Source organism: Panthera pardus, unplaced genomic scaffold (assembly GCF_024362965.1).
Source record: "Panthera pardus isolate Hobbes unplaced genomic scaffold, ASM2436296v1 HiC_scaffold_27, whole genome shotgun sequence".
NCBI classification, from domain to species: Eukaryota; Metazoa; Chordata; class Mammalia; order Carnivora; family Felidae; genus Panthera; species Panthera pardus.
In genome coordinates, this window is record NW_026526843.1 from 104,467,050 (window position 1) to 104,491,238 (window position 24,189).

At 39.8% G+C, this 24,189-nt stretch overlaps 1 protein-coding gene across 2 annotated transcripts in view; it reads right to left on the minus strand.

The window, feature by feature from the left end:
- POLA1 (DNA polymerase alpha 1, catalytic subunit) overlaps positions 1-24,189 on the minus strand; it is a 300,188-nt gene that overhangs the window by 252,901 nt on the left and 23,098 nt on the right. For both annotated transcript variants that reach the window (XM_019419738.2, XM_019419737.2), the window contains exons 11-20: positions 22,541-22,653; positions 21,553-21,669; positions 20,209-20,283; positions 19,176-19,314; positions 18,216-18,370; positions 12,161-12,245; positions 7,823-7,884; positions 6,192-6,281; positions 2,966-3,082; positions 1,198-1,373 (exon numbers count right to left, since the gene is read on the minus strand). In XM_019419738.2, coding sequence (XP_019275283.2) covers positions 1,198-1,373; positions 2,966-3,082; positions 6,192-6,281; positions 7,823-7,884; positions 12,161-12,245; positions 18,216-18,370; positions 19,176-19,314; positions 20,209-20,283; positions 21,553-21,669; positions 22,541-22,653 — 1,129 coding nt within the window. The remainder of the gene's footprint in view (positions 1-1,197; positions 1,374-2,965; positions 3,083-6,191; positions 6,282-7,822; positions 7,885-12,160; positions 12,246-18,215; positions 18,371-19,175; positions 19,315-20,208; positions 20,284-21,552; positions 21,670-22,540; positions 22,654-24,189) is intronic.

A 24,189-nucleotide genomic window follows, 5' to 3' on the forward strand; every position in this document is an offset into this window, starting at 1 on the left:
ACCCATGGAAGCCTCAAAGGTTTTGGGCTGAAGAGAACTTTGGAGGTTTCCAGTAGTCCTGGAAAATTAAGAGGTGTCACTCTTAGGGAAAAACTCCAAGAGGAGCCTAGGGGAAAATATCAGGAGTTGAGCTTCTGAACAAGTTAGGGTGGAGGTTCATATTAGACATCAGGTAGAACATGCAGGTGTATACAGGAGTCCGGAATTCAAGGGAGAGGCTGAAGGTGAAGATACCAAAGCAGGAGGTATCAGCACCCACATACTAGTGAAGTACTGAGACTCCACGAGCTCACCTAGAGGGAGTGTAGTCAGAAAGAGAAGCAGTCCAAGGACTTGGGAGGCATGGGAAGAAAACAATGAGAAGTGGCAAGAGGAGTAGAAGAAATCTTATTTAGGAAAGAAGCACAAAGGTTCAGTTGTACAAAATGAATGAGTTCAGAAGGTCTAATGTACAGCAATGTGACTACAGTTAACCATACCGCATTGTGTACTTGAAATTTGCTGACAGGTATTGAGGAGGGCACCTTTTGGGATGAGCACTGGGTGTTGTATGGAAACCAATTTGACAATAAATTTCATATATTGAAAAAAATATTTATATAAAAAAAAAAAAAGAAATTTGCTGACAGGGTACATCTACAGTGTTGTAACCACACAAAAAAGAAAAGAAATAAACAGTAACCATGTGAGGTGACAGATATGTTAATCAGCTTGACTATGGTAATTATTTCCCAATGTATACATTTATAAAACATTAATTTGTACACATTAAATATATACAATTTCTATTTGTCAATTCTACTTCAATAAAGATGGAAAAAAGAAATAACCAAGTAGCATCTCCACATAACTTCATGATGTCTCAGTTTTTCTATTTCTAAAAGATTTACACTAACTTCTGAATTAATGAATTAAGGGTGGAAACCTAAATATCACATCAATTTCCAAACTGCTCTTGGGAAACACCTAGATGGGATTAGGATGGGTGAGGGAGATGGAGGTAAACTGATAAACTGAGAATAATTCAAGAGGCAAAATATTTCAAATTATTAAAGTCACAGAGATGCTGGTACTGACACGGAGGCAGTTCCCCTCCAGAACACCACACTCTCCTGTCCCTCCAGCCTCACGGTGATGCTGGCCTCTTGCTATCGCTCATTTCAAGGCAGACAAATTCCGAAGCATCCAGGAGCATACCTGTACATATTTCGTACATTTTCCACTGGGATCACAACCCTTTCAGATTTCAGAATCTGTTGAACAAGTTCAGACAAATGGTAGCTTTTACAACGAATTAATTCCTTTGCCGAAATTTCCACATCACAGATCATTCGGCCACAGGTAGCATTTCTTTCACCAAGTCCACTCCTGCCCTACAGGGGAAGGACAAAAAGCAAATGCCATGGATGAGCAGACACTGGGAACATTCTATTCCAACCGACTTCGAAGCTAGTCCACAATTACAACGAGGAAACTCTCAATCTCCTATTCGCCCACTCTGTCAGCCGTCACTCAAGTATTTCTGAACGTTCACTATAAAGCTGACACTGTTCTAGGCACCAGGGAGATAGCACTGAGCCAAAGAGAAAAGATTCCTAGGACGCCTGGGTGGCTCAGTCAGTTGACGTCCGGCTCGCTGCTGTCAGTGCAGAGCCCACTTTGGATCCTCTGTCGCCCTCTCTCTCTGCGCCCACCCCACTCATGCTGTGTCTCTCAAAAATAAATAAAAACATTAAAAAAATGAAAGATTCCCGGGACACCTGGGTGGCTCAGTCGGTTAAGCGGCCGACTTCGGCTCAGGTCATGATCTCGCGGTCCGTGGGTTCGAGCCCCGCGTCGGGCTCTATGCTGACAGCTCAGAACCTGGAGCCTGTTTCAGATTCTGTGTCTCCCTCTCCCTGACCCTCCCCCGTTCATGCTCTGTCTCTCTGTCTCAAAAATAAATAAACGTTTAAAAAAAAATGAAAGATTCCTAATCTCATCTGAAATAGATGACAACAAATAAACATCAAAATCAAGAAGCTATACAGCTTAGGAGGCAATAAGCATATGGAAAAGAGAAAAAGTAGAACACATGAGGAATATGGCAATTTAGGGGGGCTGCATCTTAAATAGGGTAGCCGTGGGAGACCTCACAGAGAAGATGCCATACAAAGAAAACCATGAAGGGGTAAGGAAATAGTAAATCAAGGGCTGGGATGAAGGTTAATAACTCTATATCACCTTAAAGATATGAATAGGAACAGAAGCAACAGCACGGGCCCCAACTCCAATCTGCGTTAGCAGAATCCTCTGGAGAGCATTATAAAACATACAGATTCCTAAGTTCTCTGATGAGGCAACATGCCCATGTTTCCTTACGAGCTTTAAGTGAAACAAGATGCTAAGCACTATGAGGCTTGGGAAACGAAGGTGGCTTCATACAAAAACCACCGAAACAAGTAGGTAGAATGAAAAACACATAGACTTCAAAAGAGTCAAGACAGGCCTGGCTCAAAATCTCAGTTCTTTCCCACCCTAGCCCTATGATCTTGAACAAGTTCTGTTACCCCTGTGAGAAGTACAGTCAAACTGGAGTTGCTGTGACAGGCAACTAACGCAGAAGGCACTTAGCCCACAGCCTTCTCATACGTTCAACATCAGCTCCCTCCCACTCTTCCCTGCCCTCTCTGTACTGAATGAGAACACTCACTGATCTCTGCTCTAAGGGCTACAGCTTTGGTAATGACGGAGTGGAGGTAACATGGATGTGCTGTCTCTAGATTCTAATAGCTGATTTTAAGAACTACCAGGGGCTTCTACCAATAAAATGCTACATTCAAAGGAAAAGATGTTCAGTGCCAAAGTTAAAATGTCCTATCACAAGACAACCAATTCTTAGTCAAAGAAGCCCAGTGTGTTCCCAGGTAGCTATTCCATGTAAAGAAGCCAAGTCAAGATGTAAGATTTTGAAAATTATTATTACCCCTAGCTTTGGCATGTTAGATCGCTTCAGTCGACCTATCTTGGACCAGTGAGGAACTTTGCACACGTTAATTCTCTGCAGGAGCACTTCCAGTTCAAATCCATAAATATTATGACCCTAGTCAGAAAAAGAAGGCAGCCAATAACATTGTAACAAACGCAAATGAGAAGATTTATCTTCATATGCATAGAATTTCTTTGCCCTTTCTTTTTCTCGTCTCTAATTGAAGGCATCATGAGCTTACCTCCGATTGGGGTCCTTTCTTCTTCAGGAATTTATTCATCAGCAGCATTCATTAGCCTTGACATTAACAAAGCTAAGCAGATTGCTGGAATAAACTTTATTTCATCCTAATTGACGCAAGGTTCATATGATGTCTTTTAATTTGCAGCTCATGCCTCACAGTCTCAAAAGCAAATGCAAATTTTTATGTCCCACACTTTTTTGTGATCAGTAAAAGCTGTGTTCAAATAATTCCATTTTAATTCCTTAAAAACAGAGAACCTGCCTGTGTTGTGTGATAGTTCACACAGACTCTTCGAAAACTCAGGAACTGCAGCTACTTGCTTCTTGAAGAACTGAGTTCAAACACTACTGATTTAGACTCTTAATCAATATGCAACAAAATATATAATAGCACTCAACAGTTCAAGGAAGCAAACCATACCAGGTAGAAATTACCTGAAAAATGCAACCAAATTTTCCATGTCTATAATGATAATTTCCACTGTGTGAATAATATGGTTCAATGCCCATGTTTATTAAAAAACTAGACACAGTTTAAAATAAATCAGATCAATAAACTGATTTACTTGTTATTAATTTTACTTAAAGATGTATACCACTATATATTTATGGCAGTTTTGTCTATTAAATTAAGAGACCCAAGGACACAAGGAAGTCTCATTTCCAAATTATCATGCCTGGGATTAGGGACTCAAACCCATGTCAGGATTCTCTCTTACATCAGTTTGGATTCCTCACACACAGACTTGGCTTGGCTCTAACATGCTAAGCCAGGCCACCTATCCTAGGCACCACGACATCTCCTTGGGGCCCAAGAGAGACTACTAGGGGAGACTGGGTGAGGACCTAGTTCTGAGCCGGAACGCCACAATAGGGCACTGTGGACAGAATCTTCCTGGTGTTTTCAAGATGGGTCCTAGAGTAGTGTAAGGGAATGCTGTAAGGGAAGTATGCAGAGATACCTGATAACAAACTTCAGGCTCTAGGTACTTTGGCCACACCACGGTCAAGATAGATATCCAAGAGCAAAAATGAATGTGGACAAATATATACCACACATTGTTTTGCAAGGCTTCAATGTAACTAAATTACCATTATCACACTTCAAATACATGCATTTACATTCCTACTTTTCTCCAAAACCATCAAAATCACAGCATAATTTGATCCGTTAACTGGGTGGTGGGCAGGAGAAGAAATCACATCAAAGAGCCTACAAACTAAAGCCAGAGGAAACATAAAGCAAAATGTTGCTTTGTGACTCTTAAAAACTGGGGCAAACATAACTCAATGAACTATTACCTCTTCCTATTTAGTGGAAACATACTCGGTTACCAAGGGGAAAAAAAAATTCCTAGCCCTGAGCTCTCAAAGGAATAGGTCATAGAGAGTCACTGAGCTCGGGGTACCGGGCAGCTCAGTTGGAAGAATTTGTGACTCTTGATCTTGGGGTTGTAAGTTCAAGTCCCACGTTGGGTGTAGAGATTACTTAAAAATAAAATCTTAAAAAATAGAGAGAGAGAGAGGCACTGAGCTCATGAAAATGAAATACAAACACTTTGGAGACTGACACCAAATCGAGGGAATTAACTCCTATGACCAATATACAGCTGGGCCACTAATCCAAAAATGTATAGGAACCAACAGTTAACAACACAAGTTTACTTACTTATAGGTAAGTTTACTTACTTATATAGGCTGGAAATAAATGGAATATCCTAAACATCAACAATAACTCATGAGTTTCTATTCTATTAGAGGAAAAGAACTATTTCATAGTGGGCTGGCTCTTTTTTCCCCTTTCTGTTAGCAGAAAATACAGCAATTCCCACCAGTCCATAGGGTTATTTCACTCTGAAGATTCAAAAAAATATATAAAGAACTCATACAAATCAACAATAAAAAAAACAAACAACCCCATTTAAAAATAGGCAGAGGGGAGCTTGGGTAGCTCAGTCGGTTGAGCGTCTGACTTCGGCTCAGGTCATGATCTCACGATCGTGGGTTCGAGCTCCACAGTGGGCTCTCAGGGAGCTTGCTTTGAATTCTGTGTCTCCCCCCCTCCCTCCCTTGCTCATGCCCTCTCTCTGACTTTCAAAAAATAAAATTAAATTAAAAAAACGTTAAAAATGGGCAGAGAACCTGAACATTTTCCCAAAGAAGACACAGATACCTAACAGGCACATGAAAAGATGTTCAGTGTCACTAATTATCAGGGAAATGCAAATTAAAACTACCTTAACACCTGTTAGAATGTCTATTATCAAAAGGACAAGAAGTAACAAGCATTGGAGAGGACATGGAGAAAAGGGAACTCTCTTGCACTGTTGGTGGGAATGTAAATTGCTGCAGCCACTACAGAAATCAAAAAATTAAGAACACATCTACAATATGATCCACCTATTCCACTTTGGGTATTTATTTGAATGTAAAACACTAATTCGGAAAGATACATCCAACCCTATGTTCAGTGCAGCATTATTTATAACAGCCAACATATCAAAACATACCGTCCATCAGTGAATGAATGGATAAAGAGGATATGGTACACATACACACACACACAGAGGAATATACTGAGCCATAAAGAAGAATGAAAGTGTGCCTTTTCCAACAACCCGAAGGGACCCTGAAGGTATTATGCTAAGTGAAATCTAAAAAAGCAAACAAACAACCAATACAAAAACAAACTCACTGATGCAGAGAACAGACTTCTAATTATCAGAGGGCAAGGAGCTTGGGGGGTGGGCCAAAGAGCGAAGGGAATCAACTGTACAGTGATGGATAGTAACTATGCTTTAGGCGGTCATCATTTTGTACTATATACAGACGTAGAGTTATACTACTACAAACATGAAACTTACATAATGTTATATACCAGTTTTTACCTCAATTAAAAAAAAAGATTCTCTGCTGTTCCACAAGTACTGAGAACTAAGGAATGAAGAGTCCCCAACAGCATGACGAGACACCTACTCACCACAATGACATCAGGATCAATTTTGTGAACTTTGGCGAGGAAAAAACCTAGCAACGTTCTTTCCGTTGCAGCGATCTCAACCTTCACATTCTGTTAGATAAAAACATACCGGTCACTTACTCTTTACTTGTAAGTACTATACTTTGGCTCCCTGTTCAAGCAGGATTAGATTTCTTAGAATTAAAAGAAACTATCCATTTCAAAACTAAAAGAAGCAATGAAATTGCTTATTCTAGGTTTCACAGTAACAACTGCCCAAAGTCTCTGAGAAGCTCATCCTAGTAATAAGTGAGTAAATAGAGAAAATTTTATGTGGGATTTTTAAAATTTCTGTTTAAACTTCTTTCATTTTATTTTTAATATAATCTATTGTCAAATTGGCTAACATACAGTGTGTGAAGTAAATAAAGCCAAATTTTAAATGCTAAGCACTATGAAGGGCAGATATGTCCCTCCACAGCGACACACTTGTGTATCTCGACATACCACACAAGCATATGAATCAGAGTACCTAACAAAAACATTACTTACTTTCCTATATAATCCCTGATAGACTGCTGTTTGTGTATTTACCACATAAAGAAATCCCAAGGATTGTATAAACTAATCTGCAAGAGTGGTGTAAGAAACTATAAATAAGAAACTAGAATGAAAACTAGCATACATTTAAGAATTATAAGTGTCGTTAAGTATAAATAAAACCTATCTTCACACAAAAGGCTTCCACTTGGATTACTGAATATAAATCAGGTATTCAAAAGATCCGCTCTTATTAAGACTCTCCTACAATGGAAGTTGATAGCTATGTGTTTGCTGTAACTAGTTCGGCTACAAAGTATCAGTTTGACTCAAAAGGAATTTTCCTAAGTCATTTTACTTGGATAGGTACTTCAGGGCACTTCATAAATAATAGCCTGATCCAACAGCACCTCCAGACTACTGGACTTCTCAAGCCAACTTAAAGTAAGTGGAACCTGACAAGGTTGCTAACTTTTAATTTTGTCAAGTGAAAACATTAAAAAAAAAACCAACACACACATCTGTGAATGCAAGCATTCCACATAGTCTCCAGAAAACAAATTCTTTATATGAATACATTTACCCTTGTGACAAGCTCACTACATTATACTCCTTTTTCCCCACTTCCTATTTTATTAAGGACCCATGAAAACTTCATGGAGTATCCTGGGAGTTGAGAGATCCCTACCAATTCCAGCCAGCACATATCGACCTTTCCAATACATGTCCCTTTTCATACCCAACTACACTCGGCTTTCTTCAAACTGGGGAGTGGGGTGAGTACTCTTCCCAACAGTTTCCCAAAACAGTAATCACATGATCGTGCATTTCAGAAAGGCCTCCCCTGAAGCTATCTGAAGGAGGACTTGAGCCTAAGTATCTACTACTAGGATACAGAATCACGTTATTTTCAGGTGGTAAAACATTCAATAATGTTTCTATTTTATATTTCTAATACATTTTGAATGGATTCATGTCAGTCCAAACTAGCAAGAACAGACCTAATAAATTAACATACAAAATAGCCTATTTATGCTAATCTACACCATCCTCCTTTTCTTTTCCTAAATAGATGCTTCAAATTTAAAAGGAATAAATAATGAGTTCTTTACCTTTTTCTTAATGTCTTCTTTGAAAGCATATGGAAAAATACAGTCCTTTGGTTTAGATATAACTATAAGAAGGAAAAAAGATTCCATCACCATCTTAGTCCAATTTCAAGTACACATATGCTGCATGTTTCTAAATGGAAACTGTTTTAAATATAAACAAATACCCCCTAATCTCTAAAGAATTGAGAGATTCAAGTATTTCCAATGGTCATGTTGTTGGACCTCAAAAGAAAAGCCTAAACAATCCTAAAATTCATTATGGAACCACAAAAGACCCCAAATAGCCAAAGCAATCTTGGGAAAGAAGAACAAAGCAGGAGGCATCATGCTAGTAATTTCAAACTACACTACAAAGATGTAGTCATGCCAACAGTATGGTATTGGCATAAAAACAGACATCCAGGGGCGCCTGGGTGGCTTGGTCGGTTAAGCGTCCGACTTCAGCTCAGGTCATGATCTCATGGTCTGTGAGTTCGAGCCCCGCATCGGGCTCTGTGCCGACAGCTCAGAGCCTGGAGCCTGTTTCAGATTATGTGTCTCCCTCTCTCTCTGCTCCTCCCCTGTTCATGCTCTGTCTTTCTCTGTCTCAAAAATAAATAAACGTTAAAAAAAAAAAAACCTTAAAAAAAAACAACAGACATCCAGATCAAAGGAACAGAACAGAGAGCTCAGAAATTAATGCATGTATAATATATGGTCAGTATGACAAGGAGTTAAGAATATACAATGGGAAAAGGACAGTCTCTTTACTATGTGGTGATGTGAAAACCAGACAGCCACATGCAAAAAAATGAAACTGGACCACAAAACACCACACACAAAAGCCAACTGAAAATGCCTTAAAGACTTGAACGTAAGGACTTGAATCCATAAAACTCTTAGAAGAAAACATAGGCAGTAAGCTCTCTAACACTGGTCTTGGCGATGATTTTTTGGATTTGACACCAAAAGCAAAGGTATCAAAAGCAAAAAGAATCAAGTGGTACTACATCAAAATAAAAAGCTCTTGCACAGCCAAGGAAACCATCAACAAAATGAAAAGGCAACCTAACAAATGGGAGAAAGTATTTGCAAATAATTTATCTGAGAAGAGATCAATATTCAAAATACAACAAGAACTCATAGAACCCAAGAGCAACCCCAAACAATCCAATTAAAAATGGGCAGGGGCGCCTGGGTGGCTCAGTTGTTTAAGCATCTGACTTTGGTGGTTCGTGGGTTGACGAACCCATCACTTTGGTGGTTCTGTGCTGACAGCTTGGAGCCTGGAGCCTGCTTCAGGTTCTGTCTTCCTCGCTCTCTGCCCCACTCTCTCTTTCTCTCTTTCACTCTCTCAAATATAAATAAACATTAAAAAAATTGTTTTTTTTCTTAAAGTAATTTTCTCCCTCTTCACTTAACTTCTACTAAACTTTCAGGTCTATGTCACTCCCTCTAGGAATTTCAGAAGGATTCCAATTATTAGTTATTCCCAGAGTTACTAGTTTTATTAGTTTTTTATTTATTTTTTTAGTTATTGTCATTGTCTCTTATCAGAGCCCTTTCTATTTTTTTTTAATTTTATTTTTTTAACATTTATTTATTTTTGAGACAGAGAGAGATAGAGCATGAACAGGGGAGGGGCAGAGAGAGCGGGAGACAGAGAATCTGAAACAGGCTCCAGGCTCTGAGCCATCGGCACAGAGCCCGACGCGGGGCTCGAACTCACGGACTGCGAGATCATGACCTGAGCCGAAGTCAGCTGCTTAACCGACTGAGCCACCCAGGCGCCCCAAAAAAACAATTTTTTAATGAAAAAATAAAAGTGGGCAAAGGCTAGGGAATGGCTGGCATGAACTCTTGAGTTCAAGCCCTACATTGGGAATGGAGCCTACTTCAAAAAAAATGGGCAAAGGCTGTGAACAGACATTCTTCCAAAGAAGACATACAGATAGCCAACAGGTACATGAAAAACTGGTCAACATCACAGTCATCAAGGAAATGGACACCAAAACTACACTGGGATATCACTTCACACCTGTCAGAATTGCTATCATCAAAAGGACAAGAAGGGTGCCTGGCTGGATGAGTTGGTAGAGCATGTGACTTTTGATCTCAGGGTCATGAGTTCAAACTCCACCTTGGGCACGGAGCCTACTTAAAAATAAAAAAGACAAGGAACAACAAGTGTTGGCTAGGATGTGGAGTAAAGGGAACCCTTGTATACATACTGCTAGTGGGAATGTAAAACTGGTGCAGCCACTATGGAAAACAGAAAAGAGGTTCCTCAAAAACTTAAAAATATAATTTCCATATGATCTAGGTATTCTACTTCTGGGTATTTGTCTGAAGAACATGAAATCACTAACTCTGTGCCCCCATTGTCACTGCAACATGATTTACAAGGGCCAGGAAATGGAAGCAACCTAAGTGCCCATCAATTAATGAATGAACAAACAGAAGTGGCATATTTATACAATGGAATATTAGTCGGCCATTAAAAAAAAATAAGGAAATCATGGGGCACCTCGGTGGCTCAGTGGGTTGAGCATCTGACTCATTTCAGCTCAGGTCATGATCCCAGGGTCATGGGACTGAGTCCCCTGTTGGAGATCAGTATGGAGCCTGCTTAAGATTCTCTTTCCCCCTCTGCCCCTCTTTCCTGCTTGCACATGCTCGCTCTCTCTCTAAAATAAAATTTAAAAAAATAAGGAAACCTTGCCATTTGTGACAACACGGAAAGACCATGAGGGATATTATGCTAAGCAAAGTAAGTCAGACAGAAAAATAAATACTGCATGATCTCACTTATATGTGCAATCTAAAAAAAAAAACAAAAACAAAATGAGATCATAGATACAGATAAGAGACTTATGGTTGCCAGATGTCGTGGGGCAGGATGCGACGGGGCAGGGGACCCACAGGAATTGGGTGAAGACAGTCAAAAGGTGCAAATTTCAGTTATAAGTCACCGAAATGTAATGTACAGCATGGTGACTTTAGTTAATAATACTGTACTGCATGTTTCAAAGTTGCTAAGAAAGTAAATCTTAAAAGTTCTCATCACAAGAAAAACCATTTTCAAACTATGATGACAGATGTTGACTAGTCTTATTGTGATCATTTCATGATACATACAATTATCGAATTGTTATGCTAAACACCTGAAACTAAAATGTTACATGTCAATTATACCTCAATGTTTAAAAAGTTTAAAAGATTACATCTAAAAAAAAGGAAAAACCACGCACAGAACTCTAAGCTCCTATTAACTGTTACAACTACTTTGATGAAACATCTTCCCTCCATCTGAGGCAGAATGGAGGATGTTTAACTTCCCTAAGGGGGTTCCACCACTACCAAAGCCTTAACCAGTGTACAATGAAGGAACTCCAACCTTCTCAAAATTAGAAAAATAAAGATGACCAAAGCTGCCCTCACTATAAGTTCTTCATCACTCAAAACAGCTGTTCACACCATGGCATACACAGCAGGTGAATAAATACACGCTGAAATGAGCTAATGACTGCTCTCTTCCATGTACTTTCCACGATATCCTCACTGTCATGTTTTTATGTGTATTTCACCCCACTTAAAGAGGGGAAACTTCACAATAATAACACATGATCCTTCCTTCTCTGCTTGCTTTCCTAGTCCCACTTTCCTAATACCCACAAAACCAGACAGGCAATGCTGTCCCAGTTAACTGCTAGTTCTAGCCTAGAAAAGATTTCAGGAAGCATGACAGATCAATAGTGTTATGCCCCTTTCTTGTTTACTGAAAAAAAAAATAGTTATTTACCTGGCCAAGCTTTCAACATCGAATAGGTCAGAATCCTCCTTGGAGACTGACTCAAGGCATGCAGATTTCTGTGTGAAATTTTCACCAACTGAATTTTATGCATAGCACAACCCAATTCCAATGTGATATTTCTAGAACTCCTCCCAAATAGGTAGACACTCATTTATGCCTCGGCATATTGCCTCACCACACAGAACACTTTGCTCAGGCTTCTATGATGGGCTTTTACAATGACATCATGAGAAGGAAATAGTGATAGCACAATTTTGACCCAATAAAAAAAACTAGAATGCCCCAACAGAATAACCACGGGAATAGAAAAGAGATGTCAAACTGCCTCCCAACTTCCCCTCAAACAAAATAAACTAGCTGAATAGGAGCCACCAAGCCAATAAAACTCAGTGTCCACAGCTGACCAAAAAAAAAAAAAAAGTTTAACAATATGCACTAACTACTCTTGAAAACATCAAAAAAAGAGTTACTGATCCAACAGCTGGAGAAAAAATAAGAAAAATTAAAATCAAGCCATTAGTAGACCAGCTAAAAAAAATACATACCACAGAAGTGTGACTGAAAGGGAGGCTGTGGGGGTGCTTTGTCTAACTCAAAGCTGTGATGGACCAAAGCTGCCACAGCAATAATCTGTAAATAAAGGAGGGAAAAAGATCACTTATCAGACACCTACTATGCATTCTGCATTCTCACCAAAACCACCAAGAATATTAAAAGATACATATTTTAGTCCATATTTTAATTTTTTATTACAGAAGTATTTAAACAAATAAAACACAGAGAAAACAGAAGGGGAGAGGAGGGAAGGGGTAAGGCGGGAGATTAACAACTATTAACATCTGACCTAGAACTGGAGCTCAGGGCTCCGGAACCCCAGGCCAGGGATCTCAAAGGAAACAGGTAAGTGATGTTTAAAGACTCATTCTTTCAAAAAGCAAGCTATAGATATGTGTAACAAATAATCTGGATGATGTCAACAATGGACAAAACTAAGAAGAGACATTGTGGGTATTCTTCATTTTCTTTTTAAAATCTGTACTTTCTGGCAGGCAACTCTTGATATCAGAGTCCTGAGTTCAAGCCCTATAATGGGTGTAGAGATTTAAAAAAACGTTTACTTTCTAAGTTTTTCATAAATGGCAAGGACTGCGATTCTGATTAGAAACAGTATAGACATAGGAAAAACTCTAGAAAAAAGCAGAAAATCAAATCACATGTACAGTGAAATCCTAGCTTTTTACTAAAATATGCAGAGAAAGAAGGCAGAAAAGAAATACACAAAACTGTTACGAGTGGTTGTCGCTGAGGGCTGGGGTTATTAGAAGACTTGTCTTTTCTATTTTTTTTGCATTTTCATATCCAGATTTTAATGTATTATATCAACGTACTCATGTAATAGCCTCCCTCAGTGGTCTCCCTGCTGCTGTGCTGGCACCAATAATGGCTTCCCACGGCACCATGCTGGAGAAAGCATGCTGCCCCTGGGGGGAAAAAACCCATTCTCTGTGCCTAGTGAACTCCTACTCACCCACCAGTACTCAAGATCCATCCCTACTCCTTTAGAAAAGACTTCTGGAGTGGATGCTGTGGTGTGTCACCCAGAAGTCCTCTTTAGGACAAGGGCCCTCATTCTCCCAACTGCTGAGAGGGCTGGAGGCTGACAACTCACAGAGGAGTCTCTTGGAAGCAGCCTGCATCCACTACCTAACGCATCGGAGAGGAGGGATGCTAATGAAGGCCCAAACCTCTTACCATAATTCAGAGCAACTCTGGAGGGTCATCCCCACCCCAGAGCTCCCTGGGATTGGCTGAGACCTTTGTCATAAGTGCAACTCAGATTTCTCCCACTGCCCAGTCTTGCTGCCTTCATTCTCCCACAGGGCTTGATCCTCAGAGCATCCCAAGAAGCTTCTCTGACCAATGACACCTTCCTGGCCTCTCAGGCTAGGGCAGCTTCCTTTATCATATGCTTGCCAGAGCACATCTATCCTTTGTAAGTTTTACATCTATTTCTGCTATCGAGCTAACATCTGTCTCTTCCACTATCTGGAAGAATCACAAGTATTCCATCACACTAGCTCATGGTTTGGAAACATTTGCTGAGTGAACAACTTTATTAACCATCTAATCTAAACCCTCAGGAGGCCATCAACTTTACTCAGGGCTGCAGAAGATCTCTCCCATTCATTCATTCATTCATTCATTCAAATGTACTATGAGAAAAAATAAAGCAACGTCAACTTTCATATACCCATCATCCACCTTCAATTATCAACTCATCAATATCCCTATCCACTTCCTGCCTCAACCCAGATTATTTTGAAGTCAGACTTATCACTTTATCCAGAAATACTGCAGCATGTATCTCTAAAACATGGTTTCTCACCCTCAGCGCTATGGACATTTTTGGCCAAATAATTCTTTGTTACTGGGGCTGTTCTGTTCACTGTGGAATGTTTGGCAGTATCCTGGCTGCCAACAGCACCGCCCTCCACCTCTGAGTTGTGACAACCAAAACTATCTCCAGACATGGCCAAATGTGCCCTAAAGGGCAAAATCTCACCCCTTTGAGATCCCCTACTTTATTTTTTTTTTATTTGAGAGACAGAGAGAGACAGAGAGAGAGACAGAGACAGAGACAGAGAATCTTAAGCAGGCTCCATGGTCAGCGCAGAGCTCAAGGCAGGGCTCAATCCCACAACCCTGGGATCATGACCTAGCCAAAATCAAGAGTCAGATGCTCAACCAAATGAGCCGCCCAGGTGCCCCAAGAACCACTACTTTAAAAGATAAGAAGTTTGGGGACACCTGGGTGGCTCAGTCGGTTAACCGTCCGACTTTGGCTCAGCTTGCGATTCATGGTTTGTGGGTTCAAGCCCTGTGTCTGGCCTGGAGCCTGCTTCAGATTCTGTGTGTCCTTCTCTCTATCCCCCTCCCAAGCTCACACTCTATCAAAAATGAATGAACATTAAAAAAAATAAAAGGTAAGGTTTTTTTAATGTTTATTTTTGAGAGACAATGCATGTATACACAGCACATATGGGAGAGTGGCAGACAGAAAGGGGGAGAGAGAGAATGCCAAGCTGGCTCCACACTGCCAGCTCCGAGCCCAACGTGGGGTTTGAACCCACAAAACATGAGATCATGATCTGAGCCAAAATCAAGATTTAGAAACTCAAGTGAATGAGCCACCCAGGTGCCCCAAAAGGTTTTAAAAACGTAATAAAATTACAACTAATACAATTAATAGCAATTCCTTAAAATCACTAAATATTCATGCAAGATTCAAATGTTCATGTTTTTCCAACAATCTCAATTTTATTTACCAAGTCAGCCCATACTCTGTAATTGGTCAATATATAGAACTACAGGTACAATCCCTCCCTACCTTTTATTTCCCAGCAATTCATTTGTTGAAGAAGCTGGGTCATTCACCCTGTAGAGTGCTCTACAGTATCAACTCTATGGCTTTTATCACAATAATGCCATTTAACACATTCCTCTGTTTCTGTACTGCTGGTGAATTCACATTTAGATCTAAAGGCTTGGTCAAAATCGCATTCAATGTTTTGGTATGAATATGTTAGAGGTGCTACTGATGCCTTCTATCAGATGGCAAAGGCACGTCATGTCTGGTTATCTCCCTTTTAGTGATCATTGCCTAGATTCATTATTTCATTAGGGATTGCAAAATGGAAATATTCCATTTTTCCTGTATCATTTCTTAGCTGGAAACCTTCTATGAAGAGAAACCACTTCACCAATTAGTTAGCTGAGGTACAATATGAATTCAAAAAAATCAAGATAAATGCTAGATTCAATCCCGTTATTGACCAGTTTTCGAACTAGTGACTTGGTTCTCTAGATGCCTTCAGAGGTGACCAGTGCTGGGTTGCAAGTGCTTACAGTAGCATTGTGAACTCACACGTTTCAGTGTGCTGGACCTATCCTTGTCCATGTTCACAACGTCCCATCTGTGGCCAGCAGGAAACTCTTCAGGTTGACTCCTGAACGCTTCTGACACAGCTTCAGTAGATTTAAATATCATCCTTGCTTTCTAGTACAGCTAGACATTCCCAGCATTTTCCTGAATCAGCCATTTCTCTATGAAGCCCTACTTCCCTTATTATGAAATGGTACTGAGAAATCTCACTCCAGATGCTAGAGAATGGATACTATTTTGTTGAACAAATCAAACCTTTCTCACACACTTAACTATGGCCATCTACTATATTAACTATTATTAAAAGATCAAACCACATACTAAAAGAATTCAGAGCAAAAATAATGCCAAAAGGCTACTGTTAAAAAAAATCCCCCTCAAAGTCAAAAGGATTTAGAAGCAGACATAAGACACTCCCACTGACCAAAGACAAGTTTAAGCATCAAAAATAACAATGACTGCAAGACACTGAACCACCATGTGTAAATATAAAACTCATGAGTTCATAATATTCCATAAAAGAGGAAGCAAAATATAATTTACAACAAAAATAAACAAATCACTAGTCAACAATACATATAATGGAGGCCTCCAACTTCCTACTCAGAAAATTGGCAATGCAAGAGAAAGAAGTACACATTTCCCTCATCTTTCCTGTACAAACTACTGCAGCATAACCGAATAGTGCTGGTTAACAAGCAAAGTTAATTTTCTAGAAAAATTCAACTAATAAACGTTCTAATATTTAACATATATAACAAACATGGAAATGATGACAGAAATTAGAAAACTGCTTTACAACTCCTAATGAAACAACTAATTCAGGTAAATAAAAGGGGGGGGGCATTAAATCAGTGGTTCTCAAAGGGGAACAAGTTTTCTCCCCACCCCCAGGAGATATTTGGAGAGGTGCAGAGGCCTTTTGGTTGTCACCACTAGGGGGAAGGGGTCAGGTAGAGGCATCAGGTATAGGCCAAGGATACTGCTAAACGTCACACAATGCACAGAAGAGCTGTCACAACAATCAATTGGTCAGACCAAAACATTAATAGCACCAATGTTAAAAAAAAAAAAAAAACCCTCCTTTAGGGGGCGCCTGGGTGGCTCAGTTGGTTCAGCATCCAACTCTTGATTTTGGCTCAGGTCATGATCTGCGGATCATGGGATCCAGTCCCACAATGCGCTCCACACTGAGTGGATTCTCTCTCTAGGGATGCCTGGGTGGCTCAGTCAGTTGAGCATTCAACTTCGGCTCAGGTCATGATCTTGCAGTTCATGAGTTCGAGCCCCACATGGGGCTCTCTGCTGTCAGCACAGAGCAGGCTTCAGATTCTGTCCCCCTTTCTCTCTGTGTCCCTCCCCCATTCATACCTATGCACTCTCCCCCAAATAAACATTTAAAAAATTTTAAAAAAAGATTATCTCTCTGCCCCTCTCCCCCTACTTATACTCCCTCTCTCTGTATAAAAAAAAAAAACAAAAACGGCCTTTAGATGAAAACTGGAACCCACTAATCAATCATAACCCCACTAACAGTGGTTTTAGCCAGACCTAATACATCTGCTGATATATAATGCAATATGAAATACATCATACCACCTATAAAGTATACTGACCCAAAAAGTCAAAACTGAATTGAATCCATGCTTTAGCACTAGCTAGCAGGGGCCAGCACACTTGTTCCGTAACGGGCCAGATACCAAATATTTTACACTCTCAGGACACATGGCCTCTATCGTGACTACTAACTCTGCCACTGTAGTCAAACAGCAACTGTAGATAATACATAAATGAATAGACATGATGTCTTCCAATGACTTTTTTTTTTTTTTTTTTTTTACAAAAACAGGTGGTGTGCTGGATGTGTTCGCAGGCCGTACTTGATCAACCCCTGGTATAAAAGAAACTGTCCAATGACACCAGGAAGCAAACATATATAGAAAATACGACATTGTATGAGACAACGAAGAATGACTTATTTAAAGTCAATGTCACTGAAAAAAGAGGATGGGAGGGAGCTGCTCCCATTTAAAAGAGATTGACAGGCAACTGGGCGGTTCAGTCAGTTAAGCACCCAACTCCAGCTCAGGTCACGATCTCACGGTTCATGAGTTCAAGCCCCATATCAGGTTCTGTGCTGACAGCCCAGAGCCTACTTGGGATTCTCTCTTTCTCTCTCTCTCTCTCTCTCTCTCTCTCTCTCTCTCTCTTCCCCTACCCCACGCTCACTTGCACACACACTCTCTCAAAATAAATAAACTTAAAAAAATGTTTAAAAATGTATTTAAAAATGAATTAAAAAATAAAATACTTCAACAAGAATTAAAGGTGGGGGAAACAAGTGTGACAAAATCTTGCTAACCACTGAATATGAGTAACTGGTATATGAGAGTTCATTATATTATTCCAAGTCCACTTAAAGTTCTCCAAAATAAAATATTCAAAAAACAAAAAATAAAAATAAGTCCAGTAATTTAAATCTTTAAAGAACACCTCCAGCACCCAACACATTCAATACATTCTCCAAAATGGAGTCTGGTGCTGCGTTAGTACTTTCTCCTCCAGAAAGAACAATTTTCCCTTATAGAATAGCTGTACAAGTTCAAGCAAGTATTGCATCTAAGACACGGGTACAAAAATATGCCCTATTTCTTTACCTCATTCTGATGTGTCTTTGCATTCTGCATTGTCTTCATGCTGAAAGACATGACCACAACTGGAGGAGGACCAACATCTTTAATCACATTCACCAGGTCTGGTTTCAAGGCCACTGCCTCAACTTTACACCAACTCACTGGCGGATTCAAGAGCTCTGAAAGAGAACAGATACAACAGATCAACAGCCATTTGCTGAAAAAGGAAAACTACTATAATTAAGACATCTGTGATTAACTGAGATAGTCTTCAATCCCATATTCTAATAAGAATGTCTTATTACATCATCTAACTAAAAATAAGCTCAATTACTGGATTGTATGCAAAGCCATGTGTGTGTGTATGTGTGTGTGTGCACGCGCGCGTATGTGGGGGTGGGTGGGTGGGGGTGTGTGTACACATATGCTCATCTTCTTGGTAAAAGGTCCACAGCTTTCATCTGATTTTCTGAAGAATCCAGGACCTAAAATAGGTTTAAAAAAAACAAAAAACAAAAAACACTACCCTGAAGGAATCACCAAACATTTTTAAGAGATTTGTGAAGACAAAACAGAGTACCACAGATGCAAACACTGGAAAACATCGGGTAATAAACCAAATGAGCACTGTCCCCGTCAGGCAGGGATGCTGCCTCTCCTTCAGGGGTGAGCAACTCGCTCCGCACAACAGGGGGCCCATCAGCAGGGTGGGAGGTACACGCCAGGAGCGGCACAGAGAGGGATGCGGGGAGGGGTGCGGGCAAAGGCCACCCAGACTCACTAAGGCCTCCCTCCCACCGAGCTGCCAGGCACTGCAGCGATGGAAGTGGCTCCAAGCATACGCCCTACACTCACTCGAGGAAAACCTTGAGGAAAGAAACACAAAAAAGGACGTGGACACACTGAAATAAACAGACCAAGTCCTTAACTTCTAAACATCACCCTACTGGCAATTTAACTTTCTGAAGGTAAATTTTTCCTTACGTGGATTTTTTACTTCAAGCCAACAAGGTCCTTTGATCTTTCTGTTCATCAAGAATATTTCCAGGCTGGATGTGTTAGTCCCAAATACATGAGAAAAAGTTTCTCCTTTCAAATCCTGAGGAAGCTGTGGCATTTCAGCCTGAAAAAGGCAAAGAAGAAAAAAAAAACAACAACAACCCTTTTTTGTTTAAAACCATTACTTCACATTTTCCGAAGTCTGTATTTGAAATAAACAAAAGCCTCTCTACGAACCACCAGAAGAAATCCCTTTGATATATATGAAATGTAATTTGCAACAAATGAAATCCCAAACAATTCACAGTAGGACAGAAAAACAATTCACAATGACAAAATAATGCATCTTGATGGCACCCATTAGAAGAAAAATAGGCCAAGAAGCTCCCGGAAAAGAGGATTTCTGTCCAGAGCCGTACATGCCTTACTGATAAAGAACAGCTGAGTAAGTACAACTCCATTAGAAGAATGAAAGCAAGAGAGTGGAACTCATTCAAAATGCTCCTAGGGAACTTTTCATCACCACTGTCAGAAACATTTCTTAAAAGTTTCCCTTTTCCGACACTGTGAGATCAAAACTCTAGAACAAAGGTAAAAAGAGGTTAAGGCCCAGTTAATTAACATCCCAGAGCAATGACCTTGCCTATCACGGGAGCAAGAGCAGCACTACAGCGACACTACGGACGATCCTCTCTCACCTTTCCGCGGCTCAGAAGGGACACTCCAACAGACTAATGATGTGCAACTCCATCATGTGGCCTTCACTCCACTTGACAAGCAGTTGTGCAGTCTCAACTTATTTATTTAAAGATGCATACTTGAAAGCCTGAGACAGGCAGCATAACCAGTGTTCTATGTACTTAAATTAATTTGAACCATTTTCATTATTCATGACTAAGTCCACCTCACTGAACTATGGACTTGAGGAGCCCTGGCAATATTCCTAATTGAAAGCCAGCTGAAGTCTCAAAAATAGAGAAATGTCATTCTCAACCAAAACCCAGTAATTTTGACTTACCGCGTATCTAACTTCCAAGTACTCGGATTTTTCTGGAACATCAGGTATCTCAAAAGCATAGTTCTTTTCCACTTGCTGGAGACGGGCAGGGGAAGGGATATGCAAAAAACATATAAAAATAATAAAAATAAAAAATCATTAACACAAAAACTTCACAAATGAAAATGACAAGCATTCCATGTACAACACGTGCCCCTGTATTCAACAGTGAGGAACCTAGTATCATTATGGAACACAAAGGTAAATGAAGCCAAAAGGGCACCCTTTTCCCCTTTCAACTAGGACTAAAACACCCAGTGACAAAATGCTAAAAAGTTATCTCTTAGACACTAGAGAACTTAGAAATATTTGCATTCAAGAAGGGCAATAAAAGATTTAAAATTTTTATAATGTTAATGTATTAAATCATTTGCTACTCTTTGATATTAACCAATTCCATCTTGCTAGAAAAATTACTAATTAGCATTAAAATTATAGCTCCTATTTACTGAGTGCTTATCAAGCACCAAGGACTGTTCTAATCACCTAACATGAATTAAGTGACTTAACTCTTGCCACAACTCTTGAAATAGGGCCCCATTTCTCAGGTGAACAAACAGGCCCAGAGAAATCACTCAGCTTTTGTCCAAGGTCACACACAACAAAGTGGTAGGGCTAGGACTTAAAGCACAAGCAGTCTGGTCCCAGCACCTATGCTCTTCACCATTATACCACACTACTTTTAGAATTTTAGAGGAATGATCCACCAGCCGCAATTCAAAGCTCAAATAGTTAAGACCATTAACCTTAGCGTCAGCAACTCAATCCTCCCTTTGCTGAAACCACTGTTAAAAGTATGCTGGGTTACAGTCCCCTACGATGATGGCTAAAGGTGTCATTGATATCACTAAAATCAAGGCCAATCAATATGTAACACACAAATAAAAGATTTTTATCCTATCAGAAATAGCACTATAGTCCCCAGAGTTTGACTATAACACCTTAACCTTCTGACCAAAACGACTTGCCAGTAACTAATAAAAACAAGATCGGAACAGATTCTTTCCATTTCAGGAAAAGAACACAAAACATGCTGCAAGTATTGGAAACAATTACTTTGCTATGTGTTATCTTTCTATTCAAATTCAAGAAAATTATTCTCTAAGTAAAGAGAAAGAAAAATTACTTTTACAAATCTTAACATACTAGTTTTACATTGGTATCTATGAAATTTCCATTCAATGAATTGCAGTCACAAAAAACACATTTTGTACAAAGAAGACATACAGTAACTATTCTGTTAAGTCAGGAAATGAACAAACAACTAATAAACAGAGCTGGAAAAAATTATCACCAAATACAAACCTTGGACTTGAACTTCATAATTTTATATTTTGCTGCTATTTTCTCATCGAATTCATCATAAACATCCTTCATTGTAACTAGAGTTTCTGTTTCTTTTCCTGTATTCAGATCAATTTTCTGCTCTCCCATGGGGAGAGAAGGGAAAGGAAAAAAAGTATCTGTATATGAGATCTTTTCAACAACCAGAAACCCAAGTCTCATTCAATTCTCATCTTCAGCCATTTAAACATTTAAAAGAACACTCTTACAGAGAGATGAATTCAAAGATACAAAGAGACCCCAAAAAGGTACGAAACCCAATGCCCGATTCCTCCCAGTGGCATCATAAAAGCACATCAGATAAAAATGACTGATTCTACAAAATGGAAGAATAGTGTTGTAAATCCTGACCAAGAAGCTTCACAGTCCAGCTGAGATCTCAGGGGACGGGCTGGGGTTGGGAGGGGAGTGTGGGTATTAAGTCCCAATTTCAAAAGGAGGAGCAAATGGAGCTGACCTGGCTGAATGGCTATAGTGGGCACGGTACTGCTACATGCATAGCAAAAGCATGAAAACTGGGCCAAATGCCCTGGGACATTTTAGAGCCATACACTCCCAACCCCGATTAGTATGGAAATGAGGGGTCAGAGAGAAGAAAGCATTATATACTAAAATGCAGACTTTAACACTCTTAACGAAAACAGTTTTACTACATTTCTCTATTTCTCCCAACCTCTAATGGAGCTGCTGACAATCAGTGGTCATCAGGCAGTCAGCAAAAAGGAAGCATCAAGGCTGTGGATAACGACTTGCCAGTAACTAATAAAAACAAGATCAGAACAGTTTCTTTCCATTTCAGGAAAAGAACACAAAACATGCTGCAAGTATTGGAAACAATTACTTTGCTATGTGTTATCTTTCTATTCAAATTCAAGAAAATGTTGAAGAATATGGCTGGTGGCAGAACATACAACGTACTTGGAATTAGAGGCTAACCACTAGCGATTACCGTTTCGCGGGGAAGGAAGTAGAGTGTTCGCTCGATGTTTTTCACCATGACACAACAGCTCACGTGGGTTTTGGCAGATTCAATCCAAACTTTGCCAAACAGAAATACCACACCTAAGAGAATAGGAGAAAACCATGAGAAAAGAAGCGTTTCAATTACTCACATTAAAGGCGCAGCGTGAAGGCTCACTGAACGTGTCCACACATTCATGCCTTCATGACACACCATTTTTTATAGTAAATTTGCAACAGCTGCCCACCCCCCAAGCCCAATTCCTTTACTCAGTACTTATGCCACACAACATCACACTAGTAAAACATGACCGCTGAGATGTCAGGGGGCAGAATGATTCTCCAACCTGATGTAAACGTTTTCCCTAGAATTCGGGATATCCCAGGTAAATAGAGACAAACTTCAGTTACTGGGGAGACATCCCAAGTCTGAGTATCCACACTTGGGGAACTACTGAGACACTCCAGGTTAGTGCAGAAACCTCTGTGGAAGTGGGGAGACATCCCAGGTCAATGTATACATAACCTCAGAAATTAAAGAGATACCCTAGGTCAGTGTAAGGAAAAAAAAAAACTTTCCTAGAACTGGGACTACCCAGATTCAGAGAAACAAAAAAAAAAAAGCAAACTATTCTCCAACAAATCTCCTATTGAAACCTCCTGTGGGGGGGGGGGGGGCACCTGGGTGGCTGAGTTGGCTGAGCATCCGACCTTGGCTCAGGCCATGATCTTGTGGTTCATGAGTTCAAGCCCCACATCAGGCTCACTGCTGTCAATGCAGAGCCCACTTAAGGATCCTCTGCCCCCTCTGTCTCTGCCCCTCCTCCCCCACTTGTGTGCATGTGTGCTCTCCCTCTCTCTCTCAAAAATAAATATTTAAAAAATTAAAAAATAAAAAGAAACTTCTGGTGAAGTGTGAGAATACTAACTTGCACTTGTACTTAGGAATAAAAATTAACATTCATGTATAAGAGTAGCTATGTATGGTGCATCACTATTTTTCTAGATGTAAAATTGCATTTGGGGAAAAACATAATAGATCTCATATATCTTATTCTATATAATGATAAGGATGTCATAAGAGAGTTCAACTACTATCTCCTATTTTACCCTTTCTACCTCACTCACTACTTAAACATCTGGATAGGTGGTGCTTATCATGTTCGTTTTTCTTCTATTCCTATTTAAAAAATGATCTAGTAACCAAATCAGCAGACATGCTCCTTTTGAGATTCCCATGTAATGTATACCACAAAGTAAAAACAAGCCTTTCTACATAGACATCAAGTCACTGTTCATGAAAACTGGATATCAAGAAAGGACTCCAGAGGTTTGTCAACCTAAAAGATGGCCACTGTGCAAAATCCCGAGCTCTGTGCATAATTAGACAGCAGTTATCAGCATAGCCACTCAACACAGCCACTTGTCTGAGCACTAAGAAAATTCTGGCACATGCAAAGGCTACTGTTCACAAGGCCAATTACTCCAGTTTCACAAGATAGCTCATCAGTGCTTCCTTTTGTCACTCGTTCTAGTGGAAATAAGACCATCTAAAAAATTTCATTTCTGCACATGATTAAAATTCTTAAAAGAGTTGTGTGATTTTCAGCTGGGGTGGGGGGGAGAAGGGGAGAGGGA